The 16071-nt window shown below is 41.4% G+C and overlaps 1 protein-coding gene across 2 annotated transcripts in view; it reads left to right on the top strand.

Annotated features, from left to right (window-relative positions):
- Nucleotides 1–16071, top strand: part of LOC139456249 (protein HIRA-like) — a 40505-nt gene that overhangs the window by 1511 nt on the left and 22923 nt on the right. The window contains exons 2-14 of one of the 2 annotated variants that reach the window (XM_071237866.1): nt 344–406; nt 2201–2311; nt 2961–3051; nt 3732–3820; nt 4892–4987; nt 5932–6014; nt 6407–6484; nt 8406–8573; nt 9507–9557; nt 10397–10453; nt 11094–11164; nt 12500–12605; nt 13159–13353. In XM_071237866.1, coding sequence (XP_071093967.1) covers nt 344–406; nt 2201–2311; nt 2961–3051; nt 3732–3820; nt 4892–4987; nt 5932–6014; nt 6407–6484; nt 8406–8573; nt 9507–9557; nt 10397–10453; nt 11094–11164; nt 12500–12605; nt 13159–13353 — 1259 coding nt within the window. Of the gene's footprint in view, nt 1–343; nt 407–2200; nt 2312–2960; nt 3052–3731; nt 3821–4891; nt 4988–5931; nt 6015–6406; nt 6485–8405; nt 8574–9506; nt 9558–10396; nt 10454–11093; nt 11165–12499; nt 12606–13158; nt 13378–16071 lie in introns of both variants that reach the window. The other variant, XM_071237865.1, reaches the window with a different exon arrangement.

Here is a 16071-nt window from a genome sequence, read left to right as displayed (position 1 = left end):
AAGACAAATGGTGCTTGAAAACATCTCACGTTGTAATCTCATTTAAAACATTTTGATAAATGTTCTCTCAATATGTCATAATCGTGCCAATACTGTCATCTTAGCACTGCTTACAAAGCAGTCATGTAAAACAAAGTATCAATGCTGTTTTCTCTTTCTTGGCCCTGTTATCAGTGATATAAACAAGTCAAATTTACATAGGTAAACATAGGTCCTCATAATAATAACCTGAAATCAATCACAAGTTGTAATACCAATTGGGGAATGGTTACATTATTGACCTTTGACAATACTTAGACAAGTCCCTGGTCCTGTATAACATGACATGTTTTTTTCATTCCAGGCAAACCAATTTTCTCAATTGACATTCACCCAGATGGCTCAAGATTTGCAACGGGAGGTCAGAGTAAGTGGAATCTTAAATATGTTTGCCAAATATTTCTCTTGTTTAGTTGGGGTTGTTGGGTGGCTTAGTGGTTGAAATGTTTGCTCGTCACGCCGAAGGTCCGAGGTTGATTCCCCCAATCCTGAAACCAATTTCTACTTTCCACCGCCGCTATGCAGCTGGAATATTGCTAAAAGCCACATAAGATCCATCTCACTCTTGTTCAGTCATATTAATTCTTCTTTTTCAAAATTATTTTTTGTTTACAAATATAGATATTTTTTCCTCAAAACCAAAAGGATGTGGTTATAACTGTTATATAACCTGTTATTTACAGGTGCATAAATACAATTATGATGCAGGTAATGTGTGATATTACAGGTGATGATGCAGGCAATGTGGTGTGTGATATTACAGGTGATGATGCAGGCAATATGGTGTGTGATATTACAGGTGATGATGCAGGCAATGTGGTGTGTGATATTACAGGTGATGATGCAGGCAATATGGTGTGTGATATTACAGGTGATGATGCAGGCAATGTGGTGTGTGATATTACAGGTGATGATGCAGGCAATGTGGTGTGTGATATTACAGGTGATGATGCAGGCAATGTGGTGTGTGATATTACAGGTGATGATGCAGGCAATGTGGTGTGTGATATTACAGGTGATGATGCAGGCAATGTGGTGTGTGATATTATAGGTGATGATGTAGGCAATGTGGTGTGTGATATTACAGGTGATGATGCAGGCAATGTTGTTTGTGATATTACAGGTGATGATGTAGACAATGTGGTGTGTGATATTACAGGTGATGATGCAGACAATGTGGTGTTTGATATTACAGGTGATGATGTAGGCAATGTGGTGTGTGATATTACAGGTGATGATGTAGACAATGTGGTGTTTGATATTACAGGTGATGATGTAGACAATGTGGTGTGTGATATTACAGGTGATGATGTAGGCAATGTGGTGTGTGATATTACAGGTGATGATGCAGACAATGTGGTGTGTGGTATTACAGGTGATGATGCAGGCAGTGTGGTGTGTGATATTACAGTTGATGATGTAGGCAATGTGGTGTGTGATATTACAGGTGATGATGCAGGCAATGTGGTGTGTGATATTACAGGTGATGATGTAGGCAATGTGGTGTGTGATATTACAGGTGATGATGCAGGCAATGTGGTGTGTGATATTACAGGTGATGATGCAGGCAGTGTGGTGTGTGATATTACAGGTGATGATGCAGGCAGTGTGGTGTGTGATATTACAGGTGATGATGCAGGCAATGTGGTGTGTGATATTACAGGTGATGATGCAGGCAGTGTGGTGTGTGATATTACAGGTGATGATGCAGGCAGTGTGGTGTGTGATATTACAGGTGATGATGCAGGCAATGTGGTGTGTGATATTACAGGTGATGATGCAGGCAGTGTGGTGTGTGATATTACAGGTGATGATGCAGGCAGTGTGTGTAATATTACAGGTGATGATGCAGGCAATGTGGTTTGTGATATTACAGGTGATGATGCAGGCAATGTGGTGTGTGATATTACAGGTGATGATGCAGGCAATGTGGTGTGTGATATTACAGGTGATGATGCAGGCAGTGTGGTATGTGATATTACAGGTGATGATGCAGGCAGTGTGGTGTGTAATATTACAGGTGATAATGCAGGCAATGTGGTTTGTGATATTACAGGTGATAATGCAGGCAATGTGGTGTGTGATATTACAAGTGAGGATGCAGGCAATGTGGTGTGTGGTATTACAGGTGATGATGCAGGCAATGTGTGTAATATTACAGGTGATGATGCAGGCAATGTGGTCATCTGGAACATGGGCCCGGTCCAGGATGAAGAGGTGGAGAAGGATGAGAATGTCCCAAAAGTACTGTGTCAGATGGACGACCATTTAGGTAGGGTTCTTGAATGTTTCCATTAGTTCAATCAATGTAACATTTCCTCTCAATGTAGCTCTGAAAGTAAAGTGAAAATTGTCATCTTTAGAACGGATTTTTGGGTTCTCGAGTGTTTATCTGAAATTGTACGAAAAGAATCGTGAGAACATTTACTTTCAGTTTTTTCCCTACAGTAGAACATAGTTATAAAGCCTTATTATGCCCATTACCAAGTATTTTTAAATTATAATGGGGCTTATAATTATGATAATGCGGGTTATGAAGTATTTAAGAATAGAAGGGCCTTATGACACAGGTTATGAAGTATTTAAGAACAAAAAGGCCCTCTGAAGCAGGGTATGAAGTATTTAAGAATAGAAAGGCCTTTCAATGCAGGTTATGAAGTATTTAAGAATAGAAAGGCCTTATGACGCAGGTTGTGAAGTATTTAACAATAGAAAGGCCTTTCAATGCAGGTTATCAAGTATTTAAGAATAGAAAGGCCTTATACAGGTTATGAACTATTTATGAATAGAAAGGCCATATGACGCAGGTTACAAAGTATTTAAGAATAGAAAGGCCTTATGACGCAGGTTACAGTGCTAATACCTATGATGTTGTCCACATATTGTCTTGGAAGTAACGTGACGTTGTTTGGTGGTTCCAGCTTGTGTGAACTGTGTTCGCTGGTCTCACAGTGGCAAATTCCTTGCTTCGGGAGGTGATGACAAGCTTATCATGATCTGGCAGCACAGCAAGTAAGAGACAGCTTAAAGCCCGTCTTATCCCTTCTTAATGAAGAAAGGGTGTCACCAGTGAACTATTCAACTTTCTCATGTGATTGTTCCTGCCATAGTGTTTCAGGCACAGGTTACATGTACTCCTAGTGAAAAAGAGACCCGTGAAGATCCGGGGTAGAATCGGTCTTCAGCAACCCATGCTTGCCGTAAAAGATGATTATGCTTGTCGTAAGAGGCGACTAAAGGGGTCGTGTGGTCAGGCTCGCTGACTTTGTTGATGCATGTCATCAATCCCAATTCCGTGGATCAATGCTCATGATATTAATCACTGGATTGTTTGGTTCAAACTCGAATATTTACAGACCGCTGTCATATAGCTGGAATATTCCTGAGTGCGGCGTTAAACAACAAACCAACCCACCTAGTAAAAGATGACTTACCATATTCACCAGAATAAGCGCCCTGGCAGCTTAGAAAACATACATAGGGACACGTATTCAAGCCATGTGTAGATCAAAGCTCATGATGTCAATCACTGGATTGTCTGGTCCAGACTCCATTATTTTCAAACCACCGTCCTGTGGCTGAAATATTGTGCGACGTTAACAACAAATAAAATAGAAACAGTGACTACATTACGGATGTTTAATCGGACTTAAGCATAGTAAGAGTGTATTATTCTGTTCCACTGCTTGTAGGTTTGCCCGGCCGTCATCAGTGTTCGGGTCAAACGTTGTGAATGTCGAATCATGGAGGCCTGCATCTACACTGCGGGGGCATCTCGGAGGTATGGCGTTCTTCTTTCTCATGTATTGTGTGTCTCACAACCCTTGCTATCCCTGTTATTGGAAGGAAATTTATCCATATTTGCATAAACCAGTCGTAACAAAGTTTATCCAACAGCATGTTTCACATGTCAAGTATTGCATGCAATAGTACTAACATGCTTAAGCTCCTGACAGGGATATCTCAGGATGTGATTCTGATAAATGCTCATTTAAAATTCTCATTTAAAATGACGAGATGTTTGTAGTCTCTATGTATATTTAATGGTGTCTCTGAATCTTTGTTAGTCTGTCTGACTCTTTACTTGTGTTTCTGAATATTTTCTGGTCTCTCTGAATTCTTCTTGGTCATGGAATTTTTACTTGTCTCTCTAATTATTTACTGGTCTCTCTGAATATTTACTAGTCCCTCTGAATTATTACTAATATTTTACATACACAAGTGCATCTAAGATAATTGTACTTATATAGCAATGTTAAACCCAATTTCACCTCATATATTCATACAAGGAAATCGCCATCACTATTAGACTCTCTGTGTCACTGTGTGTTCATCTTTGCTCTGGATATTTCTTTTATTTGCTGTTGGTATGTTGGTCACCCAGGGACCCAATTGCCTGCCTAGGACCTCCACAAATTATTACTGAAAACTCCCTGGACTCAAAATAGTTCCCTGAGTGATCATAGTGATGTGATGTGATGTACTGTTTCAGATATTGTAGTGACCTGTGAAGATCTCGGTGGAGAATAAATCTTTAGTATCCATGCTTGCCGTAAGAGGCGACTATGCTTGTCGTAAGAGGCGACTAACGGGATCGGGTGGTCAGGCTTGCTGACTTAGTTGATGCATGTCATGTATCCCAATTGTGTAGATAGATGTTCATGATGTCAATCACTGAATTGTCCTGTCCAGACTTGATTATTTACAGACCACCGTCATATAGATGGAATATTGCTGAGTGCGGCGTTAAACAACAAACAAACAGATATTGTAGACTTGTCGGGGCTTCCCAAGCACTCATAAATAGATAGTCCCTGAGACAATGAGCTGTACAAGTGATGCTCTGTTTCAGATGTGCTAGACTTGGCGTGGTCCCCCCAGGACATCTGGCTGGCTTCCTGCAGTGTGGACAATACCATCATCGTGTGGAACGTGCACAAGTTCCCTGGTGAGTTAACCTGTTCTGAGGTAGTCATTATACAGGGATTTGTCTTGACATGCTCACATTAATTTAAATAAGAACTTTGCCAAAATCTCAATTTCAAGCAAAATAACCCAAGTTTTTTTTTAAAAAATTGCCTGCCATTTTACAAGGATTCATGTAGGATTACAAACTAAGTGGCTTAGCAGGAAAATAGGGGGAAAAAGAAATATTTTGTTCAATATATTTTTTTTTTCATTGCAATGTGCATGATAATTTCAAATCCGCTTTGAGCCTCTTCCTCTTTATTGGTGCAGTTAGACTGCCTCCGTGGTCTAGTGGTAGAGCGTCCCCCTGGAGAGCGGAAGGTCCGGGGTTCGATCCCCGGCCACGTCATACCACAAGACGTTAAAAGATGGTACTTGTTGTTACCCTGTCTGGCACTCGGCATTAAGGGGCTAAAACAAGGACTGGTCGGATCGGAGTCAGTATACTGTGTCTGAGTGGGATATTCATGTTAAACTGCGGCATGGTATCTCGGTGAGCTAGCACTATAAATCAGCATCAGTCCGGACTAGTACAAGCAGCCACACAAACACACACACGTAAATGCACGTCGCTATATAAGTGCAATAATCTTGGACGCGATGTTAAACCCCATTTCACCTCACATGTCATCGATGACCTAACCATGCATTTCTTTTTCCATGTAGCATTTTCAAGAATTTCCTGACATCACTGTGGTCCAAGTACACGACTGCCATCCATTCCATTCATTATCTATGCCTTAAAAGAACCAACTGGCAGCAACAGTGCAATAATCTTGGATGCGACGTTAAACCCTATTTCACCTCACCTGTTGGTGCAGTTACCAGTGAAATGCAAGTCTCCTCTACCTGCATCACTGCGGGCTTTCCTCCCACATTAAACTGACACGCCATGATATGACTGGGATACTGGTTCTATTTCAGAGCAAGTTGCAACGTTGAAGGGTCACTCAGGCCTTGTGAAAGGGGTTACTTGGGATCCAGTTGGAAAGTACTTAGCCTCACAGGTAATGCTGCTTTCCTTGACACTAATTTAATGACAGTGAATTACTGATGAGATTATCAAGATTAAATATGTAAACGAGTGTTTGCGGTGTATTCTGTGATATTGCTAGAGATGGCTTTGGGACATTCTCATTGTTTTTTTCTTTTGATAGGACTTTCTTCTATATCATTACCAACATTTAAAACATCTTTTGGACAAAATGGATGTCAATCAGTGTCCCAGAACATGTAGAACCTGTGTGTAACAATAATACACCAGTGCTTGAAACGTCTTGGTTCTGATGCTTCAGCAAAAGCCTTTTGAAAGCATTTTGTTCTGGTATTAAGGCAAGGGGGGAGTAGTAGAGGTGTACTAGGGGGTTGTGACTGTACGGCATTGATCCACGTGTTACAGTCAGATGACAAGACACTGAAGGTGTGGAGGACGTTAGACTGGCAGCAGGAGACTTGCGTGGCAGAGCCTTTTAAAGAGGTGAGTTGTCAGTCACAGCTTGTGACCAAAAACAATGCAGGTGTGCAATACAGACACACAACTCAGCTGTGCAATACAACTGTGCAATACAGCCACACAATGCTGCTATGCAATACAACTGTGCAATACAGCCACACAATGCTGCTATGCAATACAACTGTGCAATACAGCCACACAATGCAGCTATGCAATACAACTGTGCAATACAGCCACACAATGCAGCTGTGCAATACAACTGTGCAATACAGCCACGCAATGCTGCTATGCAATACAACTGTGCAATACAGCCACACAATGCAGCCGTGCAATACAACTGTGCAATACAGCCACACAATGCAGCTGTGCAATACAACTGTGCAATACAGCCACACAATGCAGCTGTGCAATACAACTGTGCAATACAGCCACACAATGCGGCTGTGCAATACAACTATGCAATACAGCCACACAATGCAGCTGTGCAATACAACTGTGTAATACAGCCACACAATGCTGCTATGCAATACAGCCACACAATGCAGCTGTGCAATACAGCCACACAATGCAGCTGTGCAATACAGCCACACAATACAGCTGTGCAATACAGACACACAATGCCGCTATGCAATACAGACACACAATACAGCTGTGCAATACAGCCACACAACCCCGCTGTGCAATACAGCCACACAATACAGCTGTGCAATACAGACACACAACTCAGCTGTGCAATACAGCCACACAATGCTGCTATGCAATACAGCCACACAATGCTGCTATGCAATACAGCCACACAATGCAGCTGTGCAATACAGCCACACAATGCAGCTGTGCAATACAGCCACACAATGCTGCTGTGCAATACAGCCACACAATTCAGCTGTGCAATACAGCCACACAATTCAGCTGTGCAATACAGCCAAAAAAACTCAGCTGTGCAATACAGACACAAAACTCAGCTGTGCAATACAGACACACAACTCAGCTGTGCAATACAGACACATAATGCAGCTGTGCAATACAGCCACACAATACAGCTGTGCAATACAGCCACACAATACAGCTGTGCAATACAGACACACAACTCAGCTGTGCAATACAGCCACACAATGCTGCTATGCAATACAGCCACACAATGCAGCTGTGCAATACAGCCACACAATACAACTGTGCAATACAGCCACACAATACAGCTGTGCAATACACCCACACAATACAACTGTGCAATACAGCCACACAATACAGCTGTGCAATACAGCCACACAATACAGCTGTGCAATACAGCCACACAATACAGCTGTGCAATACACACATACAACTCAGCTGTGCAATACAGACACACAACTTAGCTGTGCAACACAGCCACACAATGCTGCTATGCAATACAGCCACACAATGCAGCTGTGCAATACAGCCACACAACCCCGCTGTGCAATACAGTCACATAATACGGCTGTGCAATACAGCCACATAATACAGCTGTGCAATACAGCCACAAAACTGAGCTGTGCAATACAGCCACACAACGCAGCTGTACAATTCGAACAACAAATACACAATTCAACAATTCAGGTGCACAATAAGGGCACACAATAGGCTGCACAATACAGGTGCACAATAAGGGCACACAACAGGCTGCACAATACAGGTGTACAATAAAGTCACACAATAGGCTGCACAACACAGGTGTACAAGGTAGCTGACATAAGTTGGGTCTGAACATCAAAGGGTCGGAAATAAAGGATGATATATGAATGGTGTGACATCGAACACTGCCGGCTCAGGAGTTGCTCATAATATCAATCACTTGTTCAACTGGTCCAGACTTCATTATTTACAGAATATTTGTGACTGTTAGGCTACACAACAAATAGGACACAAGAAGCTGTTGCTCTACTTTGCCAATTGTTGCTTGTTGGTACACGATTGTCTGTCTATTCAGTGTGGCGGTACGACCCATGTACTTCGTCTCAACTGGTCGCCAGATGGCCACTACATCGTCTCAGCACATGCCATGAACAACTCCGGTCCCACGGCGCAGATCATCGAGAGAGATGGTTGGAAGGCAACGCTCGACTTTGTTGGACATCGGAAAGCTATTACTGTTGTTGTGAGTCATCACTGCCTCATGAACTCATTTGTAAACTCAAACATGAATCTTCAGCTTGCGATTTAGCTATGCTTATAATTGAGCAGTCTGGTATTTTGAGATGGTTTATGCAATAATTACAGCTTGGTCCTTCAAAGAAATGTGTTTCAAGAATGACAATGATCAACAGGGCTTGATTTTGCTCTATTAAACATGCACTAGTCCACCCTTTTATTGAAAAATGCAACTTATATTTATGTCTACGTGCACCAACTGCTTGTCTAAAAAGTTTGAATTTAAATTTGACTAACCCTTATCATGCCTTATTGTTCAAACATCAGTCTTTGAACATATTCATGTCTCTAAACTTCATTCACCACACTATATCACTAATCACAATGTTATTTATGATTCACGACACATGACACAGTCATCAGAGTTCCAGGATTTTACTTATTTAGACTAGCTTATGCATGTGTTTCAGTTTTGAAATAATTATGAAACCAGGGTGCAACCTGGTTCAGTTTGGTGCAACTAGCTATTCATGTCAACTTGCACCTAAGCAGGCTAAATCAAATTGCTTGAATCGAGCCCTGGTTGATATCTGATTCATTCATTATGAAAGTATTACTTAATAATAACACTACTTTGTTTCCTTTTCATTACTTCTTAGAATAGGTCTTCAGAAACCCATGCTTGCCGTAAAAGGTGACTCTGCTTGTCGTAAGAGGCAACTTACAGGATTGGATCAGGCTCGCTGACTTGGTTGATGCATGCCATCGAATGGATCGATGCTTATGATGTCAATCACTGGATTGTCTGGTCCCCACTTGATTATTTCCAGACCGCCGTCATACAGCTGGAATATTGCTGAGTGTGGCGTTAAACAACAATTCTACCATAACAAACAAACTTAGACCATATGTTTACATTAACACTTTATTTTTCTTCCAGAGATTTAACCCTCAAATTTTGACCAAAAAGATAAAGAAAGATTCAGGAAAGGTAATTTGGATTAGGTTCCTTAGTATTACCAATTATGAAACATTATCTTTGCAACAAATAAGATGATTTCATGTCATTGTATCCCACTTGTGTGGATTGATGCTTATGTCAATCTTTGGATTGTCTGGTCCAGACTCAATTATTAGAATAGGTCTACAGCAACCCATGCTTGCCGTAAAGGGCAACTCTGCTTGTGGTAAGGCGAGGCGACTAACGGGATCGGGTGGTCAGGCTCGCTGACTTGGTTGATGCATGTCATCGATCCCAATCGCGTTGATCGATGCTCATGATATTAATCACTGGATTGTCTGGTCTAGGCACGATTATTTACAGACCGCCGTCACATAGCTGGAATATTGCTGAGTGCGGCGTTTAACAACAAACCAATCAGTACAGTAACCAGCTGGCTACAGCATGGCCCCCAGGGCGGTCAGGTGGCCTTGTGGTTAAGCGTTTGCTCGTCATGCCGAGGGCCTGGGTTCAAGTCCCGACATGGGTACAATCTGTGAATGCCCATATCTGGTGTCCCCTGCCGTTATATTGCTGGAATATTGCTAAAAGCGGCGTCAAACCAAACTCACTCACTCACTACTGCATAGCCCACATCAAATGCACTGCGGATGATCCATGCTACAAGACTGTAGTGATGTGAGAGACGTGGCTGTGTGTGTCACCGTACCTTTGTGATGTTTTCGACTACTGGTCTTTATGACACAAGATTATTCACTGGACACAATATATGAATGGGCTGTTACGTAAAACACTTTCTCATGCAATGATGATGCTTCAAATGGACTCAAGACCTGTATCATGAAATGTTTTGTTTTTTCTTTTTGTAGAGTCAGCAATATTCATGTTGTGCTATTGGAAGTAAAGACAGATCTCTCTCTATATGGGTAGGTACCCTGTCAATACCTGTACATGTTGTTGAACCCGTGAAGATCAGGGTAGAATAGGTCTTCAGCAAACATTGATGACATGTTGATGACAGTGATTAGTTAGGCTCATTGGAAATTGTATTGATTATAGAAGGCTCTGGAGACAGTTTGGGATTCCCAGTTAGAAGAGGTCCCATACAACCCTAAGCTGATTGTAAGAGGCGACTTAATGGATCAGGTTGTCACGCATGGATTGTTGCTCATAATATTAAGTTACAGATTTGCCTAGCCAAGACTCAGACTGCCATGGAATATGGAATAGTATGGTGTTAAACAACAAACAACAGCAGTACAATCTATAACTACCAAAACTTGATCAACATGATCAATGCCATTTGATTTGGATGGGTTTTGGGTTGATAAATTTACTTAATACCCAATGAATGCTACCGCCTCTGTGGTCTAGTGGTAGGGTGTTTGCCCGGAGAGCAGAAGGTCCAAGGTTTGATCCCGAAAGACGTTAAACGATAGTACTTGTTGTTACCCTCCTTGGCGTTTGTTTTTAAGGGGATAAAACAAGGACTGGCATGTATATACATGTATATAGATGGAATAATTTTGATTTTACAACATCTGACCCATATATTCTTTATTACAGTTGACTGCCTTGCGACGACCACTGGTTGTCACACATGATTTGTTCAACAGCTCAATCATGGATATATCATGGTGAGTAGTGCAGCAAGTAGTATCAAACAGATACTGTGATACTGAAAACTATTTACAATTGTGACTTCTTCATCCCTTTTCAGATTTGCTTTCAGCATTTGAGTTCTTCACATTACACTGCCAGCAAGTTCTTAACATGCTTCATTTCTTAAATTTAGAGGTATTTTAATTTAGTATTTTGAGATTGTATAAAACCTAACATTAAAACCTCTACCAATGTGCTGATCCTATTATCAGTGAAAAGCAGGTCCGGTCTACAATACCATAAAATTAGTTATCATTTATATATACTGTCAAATTAAAAACTTCACATTTTTAAACGTAATCCCATATATGATATACAACGGACAAATATATCAGAGAAGGTAATTTTTAATCATTAATGTCCAAAGAAGGATTTTAATTAACGGTGGTAACCATAATTTGTTCCAAGCACCTACGGTATTCGGTAATAACATCAACAGTTTAAATCATAAGTCCCAAGTCTGATGGCACACAAGTTCAGTAGCGTGTATGGCCATCATGTGCGTTGACAACTGCCACACAACGCCTCCGCATGGACCTTGTGATGCTTGTGAACACATGATTGGGAAGACGACGCCATTGTTGCTGCCAAATGGTGCCAAGATCTTGCAAATTCTGAAGTCGGTTCTGGAGAGTTCGCAGACTTCTGCCAAGAGCATCCCAGACGTGTTTGATGGGATTAAGGACGGGAGACCTTGACGGCCAGTCCATGACATTGACTCCCGCATTCTGAAGGAAATTCCCTGTCAAAATTGCTGTGTGGGGTCTGGCTTTGTCGTGTTGGAAGATCAAACCGGGTCCATTTGCTGCCATAAAAGGCAGAAGTTCTGAAGTTTTTACTAACATTTGGAGTAGACTTTGGCCTGAATATCAGCCCCTGAGCAGGTGTAAATACATCCCAAATACTGGTCAAAGCTGCATTACTTGTGTCTTGAGTCCCGTGAAGATCCGGGGTAGAATGGGTCTCCAGCAACCCATGCTTGCCGTAAAAGGTGACTGTACTTGTCAAAAGAGGCGACTAACGGGATCGGGTGGTCAGGCTCACTGACTTGGTTGATGCATGTCATTGTATTCCAATTGCGTGGATCGATGCTCATGATATCAATCACTGGATTGTCTGGTTCAGACTCGATTATAGACAGCCCGACGTCAAATTGCTGGAATATTGCTGAGAGTGGCGTTAAACAACAAGCCAACCAACATGTTGATGACATCCCCTGACTGTGTCGTACCAAGACATTGCGGTGTCAAACAACAAATAAGCAAACAAACAAACTTGTGACTTGACTCTCCTTTCTGTCTACTTCCCAGGAGTCAAAACGGCCTGGAGCTGATGTGTTGCTCTATAGATGGTTCCGTAGCCTATGTCAACTTTACACAAGAAGAAATTGGTCATGCTTTGTCAAAACAGGAAGTGGTGAGTGATTTTGTTTCATAAATATCATGTGGATTGTCGCTAATAATATCAATCCGGGAAGATCTTGGTTTGAATAGGTCTTCCGCAACCCATGAATGTCGTAAGAGGCGACTAACAGGGTTGGGTGGGCAGGCTTGCTGACTACGTTGATGCATGTCATCGTTTCCCAAATGCGTAGATCGATGCTTTTGACGACAAGCACTGGATTGTCTGGTCAAGACTCGTTTATTTACAGACTGCCGCCATATTGCTGAATGCAGTGTTGAACTACAAACAAACAAGCAATCACTGCATAGTCTAGTCCAGATTTGATTATCTGCGGGCTGCCGTCGTAAACCTGGAATATTCCTGAGTGAAGTCTTAAGCAACAAAACAAACATGAGCATTGATGATAATGTGTATATTCTTCGTGAATCTCTGAAAAGGTGGAGCTGAAAACAAAGGATGACACTCAGCCTCTGTCTGTTAAACAACAAACACAAACACAAACAATTCTGTATTAAGTCCATACTTGTTTGGTTGTCGGGTTTATGAACAGTTGTTTTTCTTTCAGCAAACACTATTAGAGAAGATTTACGGCAAGAGTCTACCTCTGCAGTCCAACCTGGCCGCCAATGCGGCGAGTCAGATAATCGAGTCTGCAGCACTTTTCAATCTTCAGCTACAACAGAAAGAGAAGGAAAAATTCAACGACCTTGAGAACAAGAGCAACTCGTCCATGAAGGTCAACGGGGAGACGCCATTCAAGGTGTCACAAAAACCCAACACTGATGTAACGAGAACCTTGCTTATACACTACATAAGTCTGTCGCTAACATGACTGTCACTCTTACTAACAGTCTGCGTCTGTCTAGATTTGTCTCAACAGTTGTCCAAATTCAGAGGAATGTTAAGCTAAATTTCTGAGGCTACAACAGATACTCATGTTAAAAAAAGAGAAAATTACATATATATTTTTTATTATTGGTTTATTTCCTGTTGAAATGAGAATTATTTTGTTGTGATCTTAAAGAATAACTGTGATTTTTATGATGAGCTCTTATGAGTTTTTTGGCAGGAACATATTTCCACCAAAGTCCTGAAAATGACCCCAGAAAAAAAGTCCTGTTGCTAAGTGGGTAATGCTTTGTGAATTCTTGGTCAATAAATAGCAGTTAGCAACTATGAGAAAAATTGAATTAAATATATAATTTCATGTCATTTCAATTTCGACAACAGAAATATTGATACCCACTGTCATCAAAAATCATACATATTATTAATCAATTTGTTTTGGCCTGAGGAATAGTTTCAACTTCAGTTTTTAACTGTTGATAGACCGCTGATTTCAGTTCTGAAGATTGGCTATGAAGAGTTATTAATAATGAAATCTGCTACAATGACTTTTCATTTGCTTAGTACCACTCTTTGGACAATAATTGTAATGGAATTTCTTGTACAGTCAGTAATTACAAGTTTCGTTGTAGCCAGACTTATGATGTATGTAATTGTTAAAAGGAAAGAAATTTGTTAGATTTTACCCTCTTTCTACTCTCGCTTTATTAGTGCATTACTAAACAGTCATTACCATTGTTAGACATCGTCAGTGCTTCACAAGCTTGTATACACTACACACCTCCCATCACCTGTCAGAAGGCCTGTCAAGTGACGGGGTAGAATTGGTCTTCAACAAACTATGCTTGTCTTGTGGTAGAGTGTCCGCCCCGAGAGCGGAAGGTCCGGGGTTCGATCTCCAGCCGCGTCAATACCAAAAGACATTAAAATATGGTACTTGTTGTTACCCAGTCTGGCGCTCGACATTAAGAGGCTTAAACAAGGACTGGTTGTCTCGGAGCCAGTATACTGTGTCTGAGTGGAGTATTCATGTTAAACTGCGCCGTGGTATCTCATTGGGCTAGCACTATTAATGGGCATCAGTCCGGACTAGTACAAGCAGCCACACAAACACACACACGTACATGCATGTCACTGTATGAGTGCAATAATCTTGGACATGACTTTAAACCCCATTTCACCTCTCCTCACCTTAAGATGCGACTAATGGGATCGGGTGGTCAGGCTCAGTGACTTGGTTAAAGCATGTCATTGTATCCCACGGCTTCTGAGCAGTGTCATATTAGTCAAGGGGGCACAGGTAGCCCAGTCTTCTGTGGTGCTGCAATCTGATTTGCAAAGTTGCATCTTGGGCAGGCCAGAATAATGATCAGAGTTTGAATCCAGGTTTGTCCCGATTTTGTTTCTGGGTTTGTCTGCACCATACCCGTGCTCGGGGGTCTCACCAAAACGGTAACGGTCTGACAGCTGCCTCACTTCATTGTCCTGACTCTTTAAGCTAATGCACCTTGATGTAACTGAAAAGGCATTAAACCCCACCTACTCACTCACTTAGATCAGATCTTATTGCTCGCTTCACAAAGTTCTCAGGAAATCCCATTACAGATCACATCAGGAAGACATTGCGAACTTTGACCGACCAGTGAAATGACAAACAAGAAGTCAATGTTAACCAATCAGAAAGCTTTATGGCACTAGCTTCAAACTGGCGACTTCCATTCCATACTACACTTTGTAGACTGTTTGGACAAAGTTCTCAATTCAAAATTTAGAAAAGGCGACTATGTTTGTCGTAAGAAGCGACTAACGGGATCAGGTGGTCAGGCCGGCTGACTTGGTTGATGCATGTCATTGTATCCCAATTGCGTTGATTGATGCTCATGATGTCAGTCACTGGATTGTCTGGTCCAGACTCGATTATTTACAGACTGATGTCATATAGCTGGAATGTTGCTGAGTGCGACGTTAAACAACAAACAAACAAACAAAATTTAAACAGTGAACAAAAGAACATTCTTGAATGTTGATGGCTGAATAGCTCGGCAGTAATACCTACGGGCTGTGGAAAGTCTCTTTCAGATCAAATATTTATCCGATTGAAGTGAGAAATGGACAATGATTTTGATTGAATAAGCTGCAGAGGTCGTAACTGTAGTTTAGAATACTTGAATGGCTTGATTCGTAGGTCGAAAATAGCAACTACACAGAGAGACGGAGAAACATAGACAGGTGACGGAGGAACGTAGACAGGTGATGGAGGAACGTAGTATATGGAGCCAATGAAGCACTGACAATGTCGTTAGATTCCTTGGTCATTTGTGTCTGCGATGTTTGTTGGTGGAGTAGTGGTATGTACAAGTGGTTGTTGGGGAGGATCTAGGTTCAACTCCAAACAGGTACCGCATGTGAAGAAAAATATCCTGCACAAAAAAAGTTAAAAATACACCCGATATTTTTCACATGACTATAGTTAATCTTTTAAGTATTATACATTGAATATCTAACATGAGTTCTAAGTCACCCCTGCTGTGATATGGGTGGATCATTCTAAAATATACAGGGGGTGGTCGGGTAGGCTAGTGGTTAAGGCGTTCGCTCATCACTCCTAAGACCCGGGTTCAGTTCCCGACAT

This window comes from Haliotis cracherodii, unplaced genomic scaffold, assembly GCF_022045235.1.
Source record: "Haliotis cracherodii isolate W230 unplaced genomic scaffold, xgHalCrac1.p SCAF_11, whole genome shotgun sequence".
In the NCBI taxonomy this organism is placed as follows: Eukaryota; Metazoa; Mollusca; class Gastropoda; order Lepetellida; family Haliotidae; genus Haliotis; species Haliotis cracherodii.
Note: the sequence above shows the minus strand (reverse complement) of the source record. Positions and strands in the feature narration are given on the sequence as shown.